The sequence below is a fragment of the Phocoena sinus genome, chromosome 13, assembly GCF_008692025.1.
Source record: "Phocoena sinus isolate mPhoSin1 chromosome 13, mPhoSin1.pri, whole genome shotgun sequence".
In the NCBI taxonomy this organism is placed as follows: domain Eukaryota; kingdom Metazoa; phylum Chordata; class Mammalia; order Artiodactyla; family Phocoenidae; genus Phocoena; species Phocoena sinus.
This window is the reverse complement of record NC_045775.1, coordinates 76,320,005-76,339,400: the sequence shown is the minus strand read 5'-3', so window position 1 is coordinate 76,339,400 and position 19,396 is coordinate 76,320,005. Positions and strand designations below refer to the sequence as shown.

Here is a 19,396-nt window from a genome sequence, read left to right as displayed (position 1 = left end):
CTGTAGTCAGAACATTCCAAAACTGGAATAGAGGATTTGGTCAGTCTGATGTGTGTTCTACAATTCAACTAGAACCTCTAAGGAACATTTACGTGTGTCTTGTTCAAAACGTGCCCAAATACTTCCCTTCTTTCTACCTCTGTGTTGTGATAAACGCAGAGGTTTTTCTCTGACAGGTGAAGAGACCGAAGACCAAAGAGTTTGGGCTCTGGTCTGGGGAAGGTTTCAAATTTTGGATAATCAGAAACCTGATACATTTTGCAATACCCTTTTATTTAACTGCAGTATAGTTGATTTACAATGTTGTGTTAATTTCTGCTGTTCAGAAAAGTGATTCAGTTACACACTTATATACATTTTTTTATGTTCTTTTCCATTATGGTTTATCACAGGACAGTGAATATAGTTCCCTGTGCTATAGAGTAGGACCTTGCTGTTTATCCATTCTATTTATAATAGTTTGTGTAATGCTTTCTTTTTTTTTTGGCTGCATTGGGTCTCTGTTGCTGCGCGCAGGCTTCCTCTAGTTGCAGTGAGCAGGGGCTACTCTTTGTTGCAGTGCACAGGCTTCTCATTGCAGTGGCTTCTCTTGTTGCAGAGCACGGAATCTAGGTGCACGGGCTTCAGTGGTTGTGGCACACAGGCTCAGTTGCTCCGCAACATGTGGGATCTTCCCAGACCAGGGCTCGAACCCGTGTCCCCTGCATCGGCAGGCGGATTCTTAACCATTATGCCACAAGGGAAGTCCCATGTGTAATGCCTTTTTAAACGCATTTTTTACCTATGTATATTTCATTACAAGCTTGTTTTTCGCTTTTTTATTTTTCATTTTGAAATAATTTTAGACGTAAGAAACATTGCAAAAATAGTAGAAAAATATTTGAGTCCGCTTCACCTAGCTTTCCCAAATGTTAACATCTTCTATAACCTCAGCATAATTATCAAGACCAGGATATGAACACTGATACAACACTACTAACTTATCTTCCGACGTTATTCCAACTTTGTCAATTGCCCCACTGGGGTTCTCCTTCTACCCAGGATCCAATGCAGCCTCACACACAGCACTGAGTGGTCATGTCCCCTTCATCTCCTCCAGTCTGGAACAGTTCCCTCAAGCTTTGTCTTTCCTGATCATAACACTTTGGAAGAGCAGTGGCCAGTTGTTTGTAGAACGTTCCTCACTCTGGGCGTGCCTGGTGCTTTCCCATGATTAGACTGAGGTCCTGCATTTTTGGCACAAACAGCGCAGAGGAGATGTTGTGTCCTTCTCAGCTCATCACACCAGGAGCCACGTGAAGCTGATACATCTCATTCCTGCTAATAGGAACTTTCACCCCTTGGATATGGTGGTGCCTATCAGATTTATCCACTGGAAATTTACTCTCTTTCCCTTTGTAATTTATAAGTATTTTGTGGGGACATATCTTGAGACTATGAACCTAAGTCTGGTTTCTCATCATACTTTCCCCCACTGATTTTAACATTCATCGATGATTCTTTGTTATTTTTATTTTTTAATTTTTTATTGAAGCATAGTTGATTTACAATGTTCTGTTAGTTTCAGGTGTACAGCACAGTGAATATATATATGTATGTATATATATATATATATATATATATATATATATTCTTTTTCAGCTTCTTTTCCCTTATAGGTTATTAGAAAATATTGAATGTAGTTTCCTATGCTATGCGGTAGGTCCTTGTTGGTTATCTATTTTATATATAGTAGTGTGTACATGTTAATCCCATCCTCCTAAATTATCCCTCCCCTCTCTTCCCCTTCAGTAATCGTAAGTTTGTTTTCTATGTCTGTGGGTCTACTCATCAATGATTCTTGCCTGCAACAATGACTGTGTTGTTAGCCGAATGGTGATTTCCTGTTTCCATCATTCCTTCCGCATTTATTCATTGGAATTCTTTTGTAAGGAAGAGCTTTCTCTTCTTCTTCATTTATTTATTTATGCAATTATTTATATCGATGTGGAGTCATGGTTATTTGCTTTATTCTAGGAGTTATAATATATTGCTATCATTATTTTGTTACTAAAATGGTCTCAGACCTGGCCATTGGAAGCCCCTTCAATGTGGCCCCTATGTCCTTTAGTAATAGCCTCATCATTTCTGAGCACTTTTTCTAGCACAGCAAAATCTTCCAAGTTCATTTATATTTTCCCTTCTCCAGCCCTAGAATCAGCCATTTCTTCAAGGAGCCCTGAATTTTTTTTCTTCTCATTAGTGACTGGTACTTGGAAACCAAGATCTAGAGGCCAGTATATGCATAGCTACTGGGGTATCATTATTGTTAGTCCCTTCCAGAGGACAAACGTAGGGAATATATGTCTGTATGCACACACACATACATATACACCTACATCTATTTCTATTTCTATATCTAACCATCTATGTGTGTAAAAGCATGAGTTCACACCAATTCCCCTGATTCCAGTCCAACATCACAGGGTGCATTCTAACCCTCCCCCTTTCCATTTTTGTTACTCCTCTTTCAACAGTAAAAGACCTGCTTCTCACTATCTATAATATATTTACTTATTTTCTTAATCATGGAATACACTTGAAATATTTTCAGGATCTGTGATGCCTTTTTTTTAAGTTTGTGTGATTTTAGTCAAATAATGAAATGCTAGTACTACACTGTTACTGTTAAAGGTGAGGCAAGACAGCCCAGTGTTTAATTGGGTGGAGTCTGGAAGCAGTCATTTAGTGTTTCCAAATCTCACCTTCCTTATATATAAAACAGAGATAATAACAATATCTAGCTCATGGGATTGTGGTGAGAATAACAGAGATAATGCCTGTAAAGTGCTCAGCACATAGGAAATCCTGGATAAACAGCACACATTTTTATTAGCTATTTATTAGGAAATAGAAGAAATTTTTCTATTGGAATCTAATTGTTTTTATGAAAAGTTGACCCAGAATAGTTAGAGTTAATATGCGTAAAATAAGAAAGAGGTTGGGAGCTTTGAGGCTTGCGCAGAATTTTTTTCATATAGTTGTGATGAAACTGTTAGTTTTCGTCCAGTAGGTGGCAGCACTTGTACCTTCGCCTTTGAGTGGGTTCCTAATGCGTCTAGATAATAGCGTCATCATAGCAGATCACCCAAGACTGCTGGAGACAGGAAGCAACTTCAGGATTAATATACTCATACGAGGGCTTCCCTGGTGGCGCAGTGGTTGAGAGTCCGCCTCCCGATGCAGGCGATGCAGGCGATACAGGTTCGTACCCTGGTCCGGGAGGATCCCACATGCCGCGGAGCGGCTGGGCCCGTGAGCCATGGCCGCTGAGCCTGCGCGTCCGGAGCCTGTGCTCCGCAGAGGGAGAGGCCACAACAGTGAGAGGCCCGCGTACCGCAAAAAAAAAAAAATATATATATATATGTGTGTGTGTGTGTGTGTGTATATGTATATATATATATATATACACATATATATATATATACTTATACGAGCCACAACTTTAAAAAAGAAAAGAAAAGCCCACATCTAAACTAGTCTGGGGAAGGAATTCAAGCAAGTCCGCCCAAACCCTGCCCAGGCCACAGGGCATCTGCTCCCCCTAGGTGCGCACAGCTCAGGTCCCCCAGTCTTGGAACATTGTCCCTGAGTGAGACTGGGGGTGGAGAGCAAGCTGGACCAGACTTACTGAAGGTCCCAGCAAGGAACTGGAGCAGGTTCTCAGGACCCTGCCCCTTCATAATCTAGCGTCCCCAGAGACTTATAAAGGGACGTGAATCCTCGTGTGCCCCCTCACTGCCTCGGGTTACAGGTTAGAGTCTCCCTCTGAGGCAAGAAACAGAGACCCAGTCGACATTGTTAAAGAAGAGTTGAAGGAAGAGGATGGGGCCCCATGGGGGAATCCTGTGGCAATCCAACCACAGATCAAGACATTGACTCAGGGGACTTCCCTGGTGGCACAGTGGTTAAGAATCCTCCTGCCAATGCAGGGGACACGGGTTCCAGCCCTGGTCTGGGAAGATCCTACATGCCTTGGAGTAACAAAGCCCGTGTGCCACAACTACTGAGCCGGTGCGATACAACTACTGAACCATGCTCTAGAAACCATGCTCTGCAACGAGAGAAGCCACCGCAATGAGAAGCCCGCTCACCGCAACTAGAGAAAGCCCGCACACAGCAACGAAGACCCAATGCAGCCAAAAATCAATAATTTTTTTTTTTTAAAAAGACATTGCCTCAGGAAATCAAAGTGGCTACACAGAGTCGCTGTCTCCCTTCACCGCCCTAGGGCTACCAGTCCTGCTTCCTGGAGTGTCAGGAGAGGGCAAGAGGTGGCCTGGGCTCTAATCCCAGATCTGCCACCTCCTAGGCGTAGGCCTTGACCAAGTTATTTACCCTTTCTGAACTTTCATTTCCCCATCTGGAAATTCCGTACAGCTTTGGAGTTTTCATGAGGACTGCGTGAGGTTATACTATAAAGTACTTAGAACTGAGCTGGGCATAAAGAAAATGCTCAACAAAACTTAGCTTTTATTTTTATTACCACAAATATTATTATTGTTATTTTATTTTCAAAATGAAAATAAAATGAAGAGAAATCATGAACTGCTTCATTATGCTTTCTTGTCCCCCTGTTTGCAGCCATTAGAGCTGCCCAAGACTGTAGCTTTCAGCAGCCTCCTCCCTCCCGGTGTGTTAGTTCTAATTCTAGATCGAGGCCTCTGACTGGCCCAGCGCATCTCTGTGCACCAGGCCATAGGCTAGGTTCCACCCCTATGGACATTTCCTTGGTCCAATCAGGTTAGGCCGGTGGGGATGGAGGTCGAAAGGCCACTGAGGGCACCCAGCACCTTGGAAAGACATTCCTTCCAAAAGGTGGACAGCCAGAAATAGACCGGTAAAGTCAACCCACACGTAAAACATTTTTCAAAGATATGCACATGCTGTTGTGAACAAATTATAAATGTATTTAAAGGTGTCATTGAACATAGTAACTTTCTTAATTATTCATATTATTAATAATAGCATTATATGTATATATTATTATATTAATATATATTAATGATCATCATTAACTTTATCAGTCAATATAACTTAAGATTCAGATTTTACTATGTTGGTCTCCATAAAATGTCTTGATGGTAAAGTGTCTTCATCCTCAAAAATGTGGGATACAACCCCTCAATACTACATTGGGCTGCTTCAGGTCCACCTTCAAAGTAGCTGACTGAACCTTAAATCTCTGGACCAGCCCGCACTCCTACCTGGTCCCCTCACCTGGGGCTGCACAGAGGCGCTGGGGTCCCACTGGCCTGGGACCCATGCCCCTCCCCACCCTAGGTCTCTGCCCGTGAGCATGCAGCCTGCAGTGCCTGGGTCCTGTGATTTTTAAGAGCACCTATAGGTGCTCCCCAGAGCATCATCCCCACTCCCAAAAAAACATCTCCTTGGGTGGGAATGACCTGGGCAGTAGGGGAGGGGCATTCAACAACGATTCTGAGGAGACAGCGATTCTCTGGTCCTCAGCAGGACGCTAAGGAGGGATTGTAGCATCTAAAACAGAAACATAAGGCAGGCGTGGGGGGTGAGTCTTGTGCCTCAGGATAGGAGCCCACCTCCAGGCTCTGGGTTCCAGGGAAGGGGCAGCTACCCAACTGCTGGAACAGAGGCTAAGTCTGCAAGGCAAGTTGATGACTCCAACTTCTCCCTGGGGTACAGCCTGCAGAGGAGAATTATCTCACTAACTATGGACAACTGCAATTCTGATCACCTCATCCTCTGCCTAAAACGTTTCACTGGCTCCCCAGCACCTTCCAGGTAACTCCCCCAACCTCTCAGCACAGCTTACACCATGCTAGGCACACACATGAGTTATCTTAACAGTACATTGCAGGAGTCTTGCACGTATTTTTGGTCCCGTGTCAGATAAGGAAACCAAAGAGGCAAAGCGGCAGCCAAGATCAACTTCAACTGAATGAAACCCACGCCTGTCTGGGCCCCTGGCCTGTGCCCACAGGCAGTACTCTGGAAGTCTGTCGAATAAAGGCCAAGGTTCTCAGCCTGAGTATATGGGAAAGCACATCTTACTTTGGGTCAGGCAAGCCCCTAGAACCAGGAATCCACAGTTCCTGATTCCCGTCAGAGAAATGTCCTCATAAGCTGAAGTACCTCAGGGACAGTACTTAACCATCATTACAAGCTGGGTTGGATGTTTGACACTATTTGGCCACACAGCATCTCCTCCTTCTTCCTAATAATCACTCTAATTTCCTTTGCGGAATGATCTGACAGCTACCGTGTACAGGAATCCACCCTCCACTTCATAAGCCAAAAGAGATTCCTCCATCCAGGAATCCACCCTCCACTTCATAAGCCAAAAGAGTCACCCAAGTCTCCTGGTGCCAGACTTCCCTCTTACCATCTTAGAACCACCAAAGGCAAGCGTCTGATCTAAGCGTGGCCAGTTGAACTTGCTTTCCTAGGAATCTGGCTTTGAAGCAAGAGACACAAAGACAGGGGAATGGTGGAAGTTCCTTCATCCCAGTGACTGCACCTGGGCCAGACTGAAGTGCCATCCCTGCTTCCAAGACCCTCTGAGCTGGCTGGCTCCCGTCCAAGCTCTGTTCTAGGTCTTCCCTTCCACCCTGAGGCATCCATGGACATCTAATCACTTCCCTTTTCTTACTTCAGCCTGAGTCAGTTTCTGTCGCTTGCCATCGGTCAATCTGACTGATACACCAGCTCATGCTAAGGACGAAAGAATTCCCCATTTCCCTACCACATTTGGGATCCAAAGGCCACATGTGACCCTTCTACCGCTGGGTAATGAACTTCCTGAGATCCTTAACCAAAAAAGGAAAGAAGTTTACAAAATTGGCTAGCCCTAACCATCCACCAACTGGCAACTTCTGATCAGAACATAGTAAACCTGAGTTCACTTGACAAATTAGGTCACCTGGATGAAAAGGGAAGGGGGTTGGAATTTCAAGTGTTTATTCAACTCACAGGAAAAGCCCAGTGATTACCTACTCTCTATTGCAACATGCCTCAGATCTGTGATGGGAACATAGCAGGGTCAAGCTCACGGCATCACGAGGAAACGGTCAACATGGTCCATTTATTTGTTTCCTTGTCCCCAACCATTTCCAGTTGTATGCAGAGCATTCTGGTCCTGCGGTACCTCAGGGACACGTGCCTAGGTTATTTACTATGACGGACGTTTATCCCACTTTCTAGACAGGGCGGCTGGGGACAGGCAAGAGTAGGCTTGTGCAGTGTAGACTGTGGTGGGCTGTGGGCACGGTACTAGGCAGGAAGCATGAAGTGTGTAGCTTGGCCACAAGGAACTGGCCCTCAGAAATGTCAAATGGTCCACACGCCGGGAGGGGAGCCATCTCTTACTGACAAACTCAAGTTAATGAACTCTCAGATCTTGGGATGGCTGACAGAATGTTTCTCTGTTCTTTTCTGCAGGATGATTCTTTATTCATTTACAGTGGGAAATAGATGGGTCAGGAGGACAGCTGGCCGTACGGCAGATCCGTGCAGGCTCTCGCTGTAGCCACGCCCCGTGAGAAGAGCCAAATTTTATTGTCTTTCTTTTCCGTTTTTTAAATTTATCTTTTATTGAAGTATAGTTGATTTACTGTTTTGTAAATTTCTGCTGTACAGTAAAGTTGACTCAGTTATACACATATATACACTCTTTTTTATATTTTTTCCCTTATCGTTATCCCAGGATATTGAATATAGCTCCCTATTCTATACAGTAGGACCTTGTTGTTTATCCATCCTGTACGTAACAGTTTTGCATCTACTCACCCCAAACTGCCTGTCCATCTTTCTCCCACCTCACTAAGGAGCCAAATCTTAATCAGAGAATGTGTACCACTGGCGTCAGAACAAGAGGAACCAGGGACCCACCCCAGGGACCATGAGGCAGACGTCCTCACCCCTGCCCCAGGCCAGGTCAGCTTGGTCTACGGCTGGCTTTTTGTGTTTCTTTATTTTTTTCCCCCATGGATGGCAGCTCTCAAGGGTGTGGAGACACTGACCCCTCTTTGAGGATTTGATAGGATCCATGGACCCACTACCCAGAAAACCCCACAGAACACCCAGTTTTGTGTTCAGTGTGGTGGATCTGAGACAATGCCATGTGTCCAACTCCATGTCGCTTTCCCCTGGGCACACGGGCACATGAGGTCCCCCAGCCCTCCCGCGGTTAAGTGGGACAGTGTGATGGAATCCTGGCCCATGAACTGGAGGCAGAAATGAAGGCCACTCCCAGGCCTGACCCCCAACTCTCCCCTCCCTATCTCCCCCTCTTTCTCTCTGTGCCCTGCTGGCCAGATGCAGAGGATCCAGGGGAGGACCCCGAGCCCTGGGGGACAGAAGAGCAGGCAGAGGGAGGGGCCTAGGCTCCTAAGTGACTGCGTGGACCAGAGCCTCACCTCCTGAACCAGCCTGCTCTGTGCTGTGAGAAGGAAGCAGGGGCCGTGGGAAGGCCCTGTGACAGCAGTTAGACACCCTGACCGACACCCCCAGAGGCAGCCATCCGCAGACCCCGCCCCCTGCAGCTCGGGCCGCCCTGAGTGTGCCCTGTGCGGCTCCTTTGTTTACCACTCACTAAACTACAAGCACCTCCTGTCCCACCTTCTTGGGCGGAATACAAGTCATGGGGTCCCCCATCTTCGTCACACGTTTACACGCCACACTCTTGGTCATACCAGCCAGGGCTTGAGGCCAACAGAGTCCTTGTGTGACCTTGAGGGAGTCACTGGGCCATCCTGAGTCCATCGTGCTGATTCCCACTCTGGTCCTGCCCGCGCCCAGTGAGCTTCCGCTGGAGAGGGCAGCCCAGGACTCAGCCACGCTGGTGGCCATGAGCCAACGCCCGACTCCCTGCTCTCGCCCCTCACGTCTGCCTCTCCTTGGGGGGCCTGGCCTGGCAGCTGCAGAGGCCTCTTCCTCCTGAACGGAAAGGATAAGGGGAGGCGGGGCAGTGTACGCGGCCTTGGAGGGTTCCCAGTCTGCCCCTCTGGTGCTTGCCCTGGGTCAAGAGGCAGGCAGGAAGCTCTTAAGAGCAATTGCTCCAGAGCAGAGGAGGGCTGAGAGGCCTGGGGGAGAGACGGGAGTTGAGGGGAGTCACCCTGGCTGCCCCGGTCCTGCCTCAGTTTCTCTTCCATAACCCAGAGAGATGGGACCAGATGTGAAGACTCAAGAGCCCCCTGGTTGGAGGGAGTCCAGGCCCATGGGGGATAGGATGTGGCTGTGCAGGGGTTCCCAGGGGAGCAGGACATCAGGCAGGAGCCAGGGTGGGGTGGGGGCTGGCAGGAGTGTCACTGCTGGGAAGAGGAAGGGATCAAAGCAAAGCACCTGGAGGGCCCTCCAGGGCAAAGGCAAACACTGAGGTCACGGCTGCTCCCACAGGGCTCTGTTCCCACGCCCCAGCCCCCAGCTATAAGGGCCCCACCCCAGGCAGGGTGTCCACACTGTGGAGAAGCCATGGCCAAGTCGCCCCTGCTGCCGTGGCTGTTCCTGCTGCCTGCGCTCTGTGGGCCGGGCACTGGTGAGTCTCCCCAGCCTCTCCTCACCCCACTCGTCACCCCGGGGCCAGGTGTGGAGGGGGCATCACGACCTCCTCCACCACTTACTGAGCCCTGGCTGTGTCCCACGTATTATCTTTCAGTCTGTACCTTGTCCTAGTTTTAAGATGAGGGGGGGTTTTTTGGTTTTGGTTTGGTTTGGTTTGCGGTACGCGGGGCCTCTCACGGTTGTGGCCTCTCCCGGTGCGGAGCACAGGCTTCCGGACGCGCAGGCCCAGTGGCCATGGCACACGGGCCCAGCCACTCACGGCAATGTGGGATCTTCCTGGACCGGGGCACAACCCGTGTCCCCCGCATCGGCAGGCGGACTCTCAACCACTGTGCCACCAGGGAAGCCCCATGAGGGGGTTTTGACTCAGAAACTCCGGGCGTGTCCAAGGTCGCACAGCTGGCAGGCACTATAGCAGGTAGAAACACGAGCCGTCTGACTCCAGCATGTTTAACAGTCATGCGTCCCAGTAAAATTGGGTTTGGAGGTTGGGTGAGGCCAGGGTGCCAGGTGTGGCTCAGATCCCAAGGTTGCTCTGGCCCCAAACAGCAGCTGTCGGGACCACCTCATCCCCGGCCTGTGCCCAGGGCCCCGAGTTCTGGTGCCAAAGCCTGGAGCAAGCATTGCAGTGCACAGCCCTAGGGCACTGCCTGCAGGAAGTCTGGGGACATGTGAAAGCTGTGAGTACCACCCAAGGATGTACCGAGACTAAAGGTCTTGGGATAGAGGGTCCTGGGTAGGCTCTGGATGGGATTGGAGCCCCTGTACAGGATAGGAGGGGATGGGATAGGATGAGATGGGATGGGATGGGTTGCGGGGAAGGAATGGGATTGATGGGATGGGATGGGAATGGGATGGGATGGGATGGATGGGATTGATGGGATGGGATGGGATGGGATTGGATGGGATGGGATGGGACTGATGGGATGGGATGGGATGGGATGGAAGGGGATGGGATAGGATGGGATGTGATGGGATGGGTTGGGGGGTAAGGGATGGGATTGATGGGATGGGATGGGATGGGATGGGATGGAATGGATGGGATGGGATGGGATGGGATCGTGGGCAGTTGCCTGTGTCTTGGAGCACCCCATCAGCCTCAGCCACCTGAGCCGGGAGCATGGCCTCCACTCATGTGCCCCAAATTGGGGCCCTCTCCTCAGGCTGACCTGTGCCAGGAATGTGAGGACATCATCCACTTTCTCATCAAGATGGCCAAGGAGGTCATCTCCCAGGTAATGAGGCCCAGACCCTGGACTGAAGCTTGGGGATTAAGAGAAAGAGAAGAGGTTAGCCCCATAACGGAGCCATCTCCAGCTTGGGGGTGATCCCAGGTGCCTCCTGGCCAGGAGAGGGCTCTGGAAATGAGCTCAGTAGCACAGCCAGAGATGGTCTTTCCTGAGGGAGCCAGCCACGTCTGCGCCCAAGTATGTGGCCCATTAGCACCCTCCCAACTCCAGGGCCCTGGGTGAAGGTGGCCACTCGGGTGGGCGATGGCCCGTGTCCAGGGGCTCAGGCGGGGCACACCTCAGAGAGGCCAGGGCTGATGGTCCCCTCTCCCGCCTGCCTCCCAGGACACGATACGGGGATTGCTGGAGCACGAGTGCGACGTCTTCCCGCTGAAGCTGCTGGGGTCCCAGTGCCACCTCAGGCTGGACACCTACCTCCCACTGGTCATCCACCACTTCCAGAGCCAGATGGTGAGGCTCTCCTGCCTCGCCTCCACCCTGCCTCCTGCACAGCCTTCACGCCCTCCCTGTCCCTGAGTTACCCCCGCACGTGGCAGCCCACCCCCTGCCCACACGGGGTGCAGGAAACTCGGTGCTCCTCGGCCTGTACCCAGGTGACAGCGCCTCCCACTCAGCTGTACATGGTGGGCCTGCACGCTCTCAGGCGCCGGCACACACCCTCAAACCCTTCGCACAAACACTCGGCCACGCACTCACTGCACACAGTCTCACGCGACACCTACGCCGTCTACACGCTCACACGACAAACGCACTCTCACGTACTTACACTCACTCATTCTCACAAACATCCACGCTTACACTCGTTCACACACATTCCCAGACACGTGCCCCAAAGTCCCCACTTGACCCCCTCTCTGCCTTTGGTCTCCTCTCCCACCCCGACAGAGTCCTAAACCACAGCCCCAAACCAGCCTGCTTCCCCCATTCCAGGCCTAAAGGCAGTTACCTGGTGCCTGGGTCCTTGAGCCAGACGGAGGGGGAGTGGGGTCCCCTCCCCCGTCCCAATCACCTTCTCACCCTGCGTTGTGCCCTAGAACCCGAAGGCCGTCTGCGGGTCCTTGGGCCTGTGCAAACGCGGGCAACCAGAGCCAGGGCAGGAGCCAGAGCCATCAGGCCCCCTGCAGGACAAGCTGGTCCTCTCCGTGCTGCCTGGGGCCCTCCAGGGGAGGCCCGGGCCGCAGACACAGGTGAGATGGAGATCCAGAGAGCGAGGGCCTTGGCCGAGGCCCTCGATCACTTGGTCTGGGAGGGGCAGCGTTGGGAAGGGGACCAGCAGCTCCAGGCAGGGCCTACGACACGACCAGGAGGCGGGGACACGGAAGGGGAGGCGAGTCAGGCAAGGCAGAGCCCGGAGGAGCCTTCTGTCCAGCTTGCCTCCAGTGCGCTTCTCTCCCCCAGGATCTCTCCGAGCAGCGGTTCCCCATTCCCACACCCTTTCCCTTCTGCTGGCTCTGCAGGAATGTGATCAAGCGGATCAAAGCTAAGATTCCCAAGGTGAGGCGTCCGGGGCCACGAGGCCGCCCACACCTCTGCTTCCCCCCACCCCTCCTCATACGCCCACCAGGGGCCAACTGGCTGCATTGTCCCCACCCAAGGGACCCTGGCACTCAGGCTGGGCCTGGTAGGTGCCAGGCCTAGAGCCTGTTCAACGACTGTGGGGGATTCCTTGGCAGTCCAGTGGTTAGGACTCGGCACTTTCACTGCCGTGACCCAGGTTCAATCCCTGGTCCGGGAAACTAAGCTCCCTCAAGCCACGGGGGAGAAAAAAACAAACAGAAGTGAAACAACTGTGAGGCCCCGACTGTGTGCCAGGTACTATGCCAGGTGTCAAAGTACAGAAAAGAATCTCAGTCGTCTTTGTAGAAACGGTTCTCTCATTTTACAAAAGGAGAATTTCCGCAGATGGACACTCCATCCCTGCCTGCCCCAAACCTGGGGTCTTCCAGACCTGTAGTGACCATCACCCAACGGCCCTGCCCTGAAATGGGGCCCAGGTGAGGAGACGCCCTGCCCTGTCGGCCCTTCCAGATGAGGGCATCCCCACCCTCCTGAGTTTGCATTGTGGTGGGAGAGATTTCTTTCAGGTAGTGGTTAGTTCAGAGCAGAGAATTAATACAGATGAGGGGAGGGACAGTGATGGGGGAGGAGGTTTAGGATGGTCGTCAGGGGGCATCTCTGAGGAGGTGATGGCTAAGCTGAGGCCTGGAGGATGACAAGGGCCGACGGGCAAAGGGCCTCGAGCAGAACGAGCTTGGTCAGCTGTGTGGCTGCCTCAGGTGGGCTCCGGGAGAGTGGTCGGCGGGCCCGGGAGAAACACCGGAGCCAAGTGAAGGAACGCTGGGCCTTCTTCTGAACACAGTTCACAGCTGTGGAAGGGTTTCAGGCAGGGGGAGGCCGTGACTGGATTTACACTTCAGCAAGATCGAGCTCCTACGGTTTGAAGAATGAATTGGGCGGATGGGAGCGAAAAATGAGAGTGAGGAGATGATTGCAGAAATGGGGGGGTGGAGCTAGGAGGGGGACTGGGGACGTGTCTGAGATGGGGGCTCTGCAGGACTCAGCGATGGATGGGACCTGGGGAGTGGGGACGAGAGAGGAATCGGCAATGACGCTACGGACTTTGGCTTGAGCCATGGGTTCTCTGGAATGGCCCCAGCTGAGATGAGTAGATTTGAGAAGAAACAGGTCTGGGCAGAAAAATCATGAGTTCTCTCCTGGCTGTGAAATACTCCTATGCAACATGCAAGAGGAGGCGACAAGTAGGCAGCCAGATCCCCAGCCAGGTCCAGAGACATCAGTCCGAGAGTCGAGGCTACAGACAAGATTGAAATCCAAGGGAACGGTTGGGATCATACAGGGACGTGGTGTGGACCAGGTCGAGGAGAAGGAAGCCCGGTCCAAGCAAAGGGAAACACCAGAGAAAGAACCTGAGGAGGAACAGCCAGGGAGGTGGGGACACCACGGCATGAGGGTCACAGAGGCTGAGAGAAGAAAGCATTTCAGCAAGGAGGGAGCAGTCATCGGGCCCCAGAGCTGCTGAGGGATTGACAACACATGTCCAGGGGGATGCTGTGACCTCGAGAGCTGTTTTGGAGGAGTTACGGGGACCAAAGTGTAGCATTGAGTATTGACAACTCTTTCATGACATTTTTCTGGGAAGGGGAGGGGAGATGGGTGAGACTCTTTTTAAAAGTTATTTATTTATTTATTTATTTGTTTGTTTGTTTATTTATTGGCTGCTCTGGGTCTTAGTTGCGGCTCACGGGATCTTCGTTGCCGCATGCAGGATCTTCGTTGCGGTGTGCAGGATCTTTAGTTGTGGCCTGCAAACTCTTAGTTGCAGCATGTGGGATCTAGTTCCCTGACCAGAGATGGAACTCAGGCCCCCTGCATTGGGAGCACGGAGCCTTAGCCACTGGGCCACCAGGGAAGTCCCGGGGTGAGGCTTTTTAATGAGAGAAGCTATTTTAGCATGTCCACATGCTAAAAGACCAATGGGCAGGAGGGAATAGCAATGAGGCAGGACAGAGAGGGGGATGCAGAGGTGAAGCACGTGTGCAGGTGGGGGCAGGGTGGACCCAATGCACAAGGAGATGGGGCAGCTTTTGACAGAGCAGGGATACCTCGTCAGAGCAGGAGGGGAGGCTGAGTGTGGGATCTGATGCAAGCAAATGGGTACATTTGGTGAGATGTGCCATTTGGAATGTGTCACATCCCAGAGAAGTGCACGTCCCTCTGCCCTACTCCTTCCTCGGCCTTTCTGGTGCTAGGGGACAGCGGAGTGTTCCAAGCAGGAGCAGGGCCCAGGCCAGCCTGCCGCATATAGGTTCTTTTATTTTTAATTGAAGTATAGTTGATGTACAGTATTATACATTACAGGTGTACAATATAGTGATTCACAAAACTTTGAAAGGTTATATGCCATTTATAGTTATTATAAAATATTGGCTACATTCCCTGAGATGTGCAATATGTCCTTGTAGCTTATTTCATGCATGTAAGTTCTTGGCTGAATGAATAAGGGTGCGGAGGGATGAGCGTGCCTGCCGCCTCTCTCCTTGCCCCTCAGCTGGGAGGTTGTGTTTGGAATCAAGGGTGAGGTGGGGAAACTCCTGGCTTCCCCCAGGGGCTCCTGAAACCGCAGGCTCTGGAGCACAGACAGGAGCGGGGAAGCACAGCACGCCCGGGTCAGGAGGGAGAAGACCCAGGTCTGGTTCTTACACTGCCCCAGGCTGCCATGTGGCCTTGGCAATGCCCACCTCTCTGGGCGACTCTGGAATTTCAGCAATTCCAGACTCTTTGAAGTCAAAGGTGGGTCCATGGCCTGAGTCTTGCACCAGCTCAGTGATTCTGGGCAAGTCCCCTGGAGTCTGTGATGCTCAGGGTCCTTATCTGTAAACAGCATAATAATTCTCCAAGGGAACAAGGTAAGGTCTACAAAGTACCCAGCTAGTGCTGGGCACTGACTAGGTCTTTCAAGAGAAAGTCCGACCCTGCCCTCTCTCGGTCCCCACCCCAGGGTATGCTAGTACAGGTGTGCCACAGGGTACCCCCGGTGGTGGGCGGCATCTGCCAGTTCCTGTCCAAGCACAATTTCGGCACCCTAATAAACACACTGCTGGACCGCGTGCTGCCCCAGCTGCTCTGCGGCCTCATCCTCCAGTGCTCCAGCGAGGACGGAGCTGGCCCAGGTGAGCCTGCGGTCCCAGCCCCTGCCCATCGCCCACTCTCAGCCCTCCCCACCCTTGCCCTGCACGACCCTCTCCCTCCCAGGTGCCCCTGCACTGCGCCAATGAGGACAGGAACTGAATACTCTGCAGGGCATCCTTGACTGTTTTTTCTCTCTAGCCCTCACCGCTCTGGGGTCCCTGCCAGGAGAATGGCTACCGCAAGACACTGAGTGCCAGCTCTGCATGTCTGTGACCACCCAGGCAGGGAAGAGCAGCGAGCAGGCCATGCCACAGGCAATGCTCCAGGCCTGCCTGGGCTCCTGGCTGGATAGGCAGAAGGTGAGGGACAGGCACATCAGGGGCTGCCGGTGGTGGAGGGTTGAGCCCAGGAAAGGCTTCCCAGCCAGAGATACGCTGAGATACTCCCCCCGCTCTCAAGGAGCTCAGACAGGCAGACGGGACGTGGGTCAAACAGTGGTGGCGCTGTAACTTAGGGCAAAACCCGCTAAGGTCAGGAGCTGTCTCTGGACAAAAGGGTGTGGGCTCTGGAGGACCAGCAGGCCTCCCTCATGGACCAGGAGGGAGGCCTGGTCATCTACCAGGAGATGAGTAATGCCAGGGCCGGCTGGAGCCCGAGAGGGCCAGGCCGTCTCTCCAGGGTCCCAGTCCTGTCCCAGAGCCAACCCTCCTTCCGGTGTGACTCAGCGGGGACCAGCCCCCCTGCAGGAGAGGGCTGGGCCCGAAGCCCCGGAGTCCCGGTACTCAGAGTGGGCGACAAGCCCGCTGACTCCCGTCCCAGGAGGCTGCTTTCTACATGGTACTCCCTACTGCCCATCACATCAGGTCTCCAAGACCACATGAGCTTTAGGATGCCTTCCAGAAATGATATTTAGGGGGAGGGGGAAAAGGCAGATGAGATTCTGCCCCTGTGCCTCCACCTCCAATGTCCCTGGCTCTCCTGGCAGAAACCCCCATTTCAGCCCACGGCGGCTTGTTCAGAGTCTTACAGCCAGAGCTGCTCAGTGGGGACTGAGGGCTGGACCTACACGAGGTCGGGGGGAGCCCTGGAGTGATCCATCTAAGTGGGGAGGCCTGGACAGCCAGGCAGGAGAGCCCTGCCCTGCGCCTGGGCCCACCCCACCCTGTGTCTGTCTCCTTCCTCAGTGTGAGCAGTTCGTGGAGCAGCACGCACCCCAGCTGCAGACCCTAGTGTCCGGGGGCTGGGATGCCCACACCGCCTGCCAGGTACACCCACCCTTCCCAGCTGATCCCGGGACTTTCCTCAGCTCCCAGGACCCCCACCCTCTCCGGTCCACGGTCCTCAAGGGCCCCATTCCCCCAGGTGCGGGGCAGCCCCAGGAGCACAGGCCCCCAACTGGGACATGCCCTCGCATGTTTTACGATAGAAAAGGCAGTCTCAGAGAAGTAGAGAGAAAGCCACAAAAGAACGAAAAAGAGGCGTATGGGAAGGGAGAGGGCAGCTTTAAGGAGTGTGGTGTGATGTGCATTCTGGGATGGGGGGTGTTCACTGAGCAATGTGTGCTTGATGGGAGGGTACCAAGTGAGAATCTTGGGGCAAGCATCCCACCTCCTCCAGCTCTAAACCCAGAAGGCCTGTGGCTCAGGGAGTGGCCCAAGGAGTCCACGAGGTCACATCCAGAGCTCCCACCAGGTGGCAGGTGGAGTGAGAGCCGCCCCTTCCAGGAGGAGATTCCCTAACATCCTCAGAGCTGGGAATGGGGCCGGGGGGGCGGGTGGCGGTGTTGCAAGCCCTCAGGCCCTAATGCTGTCCCTGTGGCAGGCCGTGGGGATGTGCATGACCCCGATCAGTCCTCTCCAGTGTGTCCACAGACCCCACTTCTGATGAGAAGTCAACGCCATGCCAGGTGAGTCCAGGCCCCCAGCTGACAGGAGTGTGGGCAGGTCCTCCTCCCATCAGGAGGGGAGCCCCTCTGTCCCCAAGCAGGAAAGGACAGCCACTGATTCTGCCTGCTCCCTCCTCCTCTTCACAGGCCAAACTCGAGGCTCCTGAGGGCCCCTGGCAGCACCTTCACCAGAAGGACCTCTCTCGAACCTGCTCGCCCCCCTGCCCAGAATCCCTGTGGCGCTCAGTGCCAGGCGCAGCTCCCAGCTCCCTCGCCCTGGCCCAGCCCTCAGGGGAGCTTCCGTGCCTGCCTGAGGCTTCCCCCTAACAGCTCACCCTCTGCACTCTTCAGTCTTGGATGTGTTTAGACCAAGGCCAGCCTTTCCTGAAACTCAGGGGAAAGCAGACTGCTGCCCGAAGATGACACCCCCTCAGAGGCCAGGAACTCCGCCCTCACCTGTCTCCCCACTCCTGAGACACATCTCTCTCTCCCTCCCTGTCATTCAGTCAGAGGTCTGCACCTTAGGACGGAGGGGTGGGTCAGATGCAGCCTCTGTTGCCAGGTGCCTCCGGGCAGGGAAGTGCCCCTGAGAGCAAACCTGGTCAACTTTACAATTCTCCCCAGAGCAAGACCCCAACACAAAGGTCATTTATTCATTTCTTCACTCATTTTTTAAAAATGCAGTGAGTGCCTGTGGCCAGGCCACATTCTAGGGGCAAGGGCCAGAGCTGTGAATAAAGGAGTGAGCCCGCTGCCCTCCTGCAGCTCACACCCCGGGGCCAGCCTCTCCCATCTGCAGGTCAGGGGGAAGCCCGGCCTGCTCCCCAAATCCTCAGCCTGGTCTGTTCTATCTCTAACCACAGCCTGAAACCAGAGCCACTTCCGTCCACTCTGGGTGTGAGGCACAGCCAAGGCTGCATCTCCTGGAGAGGGTCTGCAGAGGGGGTTTCCAGGCCGGGGCCACCTTCACACAGTACCTGAGCCCGCCTCACTCTCACACGGTAGAGATCTCCCCAGGGCTGGGCCGAGGGGATCTCGCTGTGGGCCCCCAGCGCTTCTCCAAGTCCTGGCTGCAAGAGGACAGCAGGGGAAAAGCTGGGCCCTGCCTCACTCCGATCTCCACGTGCACAAGATCCTAGCTTTTCTAATTATTCTGCTAACACTTTCACAAAATTTAAGATTCAGAAGAATAAAAAATGGGAACATAAAGTACCAGAAAACATAGACATGTGAAATCCTTAAACTCTCTTTAAACATCAGGAAATCCCTGGTGTGGTCAAAGGCGAGCACAGCAGTGCTCAAGCCTGGTGGCAGGTGACTGGGCATCTTCAATATTTGAACGTTTTCCTGCTTAAGAGCTGTTGTTGCTTTTTGTAAGGTTGAACTCCCAATTTTTGTCTGAAATGCCAGGGTGACTCGATTCCTGCTGTGATTTATCTCCTCAAAGCTCACTTGGGGCTGGTCACGCTGGGGATCAGTTCCCATGTAATGCAGCAACCATAGGGATGTTAACAAAGTTACCATCTCCTTGTCCTAAAAGAAAAGACACTGCCCTTTAAGATGCCGCAGAAGCTGCAGCCTTACCCTGAAGGTAGCTGGGTGGTGGGGGGGGCGGGGGCTGCCCCACCCTCCTTCATGATGGAGAAATACATCCCTATGTCACCTCTCCCTCCTGTAACTGCTTCCAGGCTGGCCCCCACCTGTTACCCTCCCCCCTCCCAAAGAGCCCACCCGCTGTGATGAAGTGAGGTTGTTAGGGTACCCCAAACCCAAAATATACAAAAAAAAAAACCCACCAAATTAATTAACCTTTAGCATTAAAGACCTAAATGCCTGGAAGTGTCCCTTCACTTAATAAAAGATCTTTTATTATGTTTCCTATTATAAAAGAAATACATGTTTATTGTAGAAAATTCAGAAATTGCAGACCAAAAAACAGTTGAAATTACCCACAATCCTACCAATCCCAGGAGAGAGCTATAGTGGATGTAGACTTTGACCCTGAACTACAGACTTTTTCAATCCATTTGCCCAC

At 52.5% G+C, this 19,396-nt stretch overlaps 1 protein-coding gene across 1 annotated transcript; it reads left to right on the top strand.

Annotated features, from left to right (window-relative positions):
* Positions 1 to 9,486: 9,486 nt before the first annotated feature.
* SFTPB (surfactant protein B) lies at positions 9,487 to 17,360 on the top strand. Its single transcript, XM_032653175.1, has 10 exons — positions 9,487 to 9,550; positions 10,129 to 10,256; positions 10,740 to 10,811; positions 11,151 to 11,276; positions 11,861 to 12,013; positions 12,225 to 12,320; positions 15,346 to 15,517; positions 15,675 to 15,835; positions 16,661 to 16,741; positions 17,298 to 17,360. Exons 1-10 carry the CDS (start codon positions 9,487 to 9,489, stop codon positions 17,358 to 17,360), a joined length of 1,116 nt encoding a protein of 371 aa, XP_032509066.1.
* The last annotated feature ends 2,036 nt before the right edge of the window (positions 17,361 to 19,396 follow it).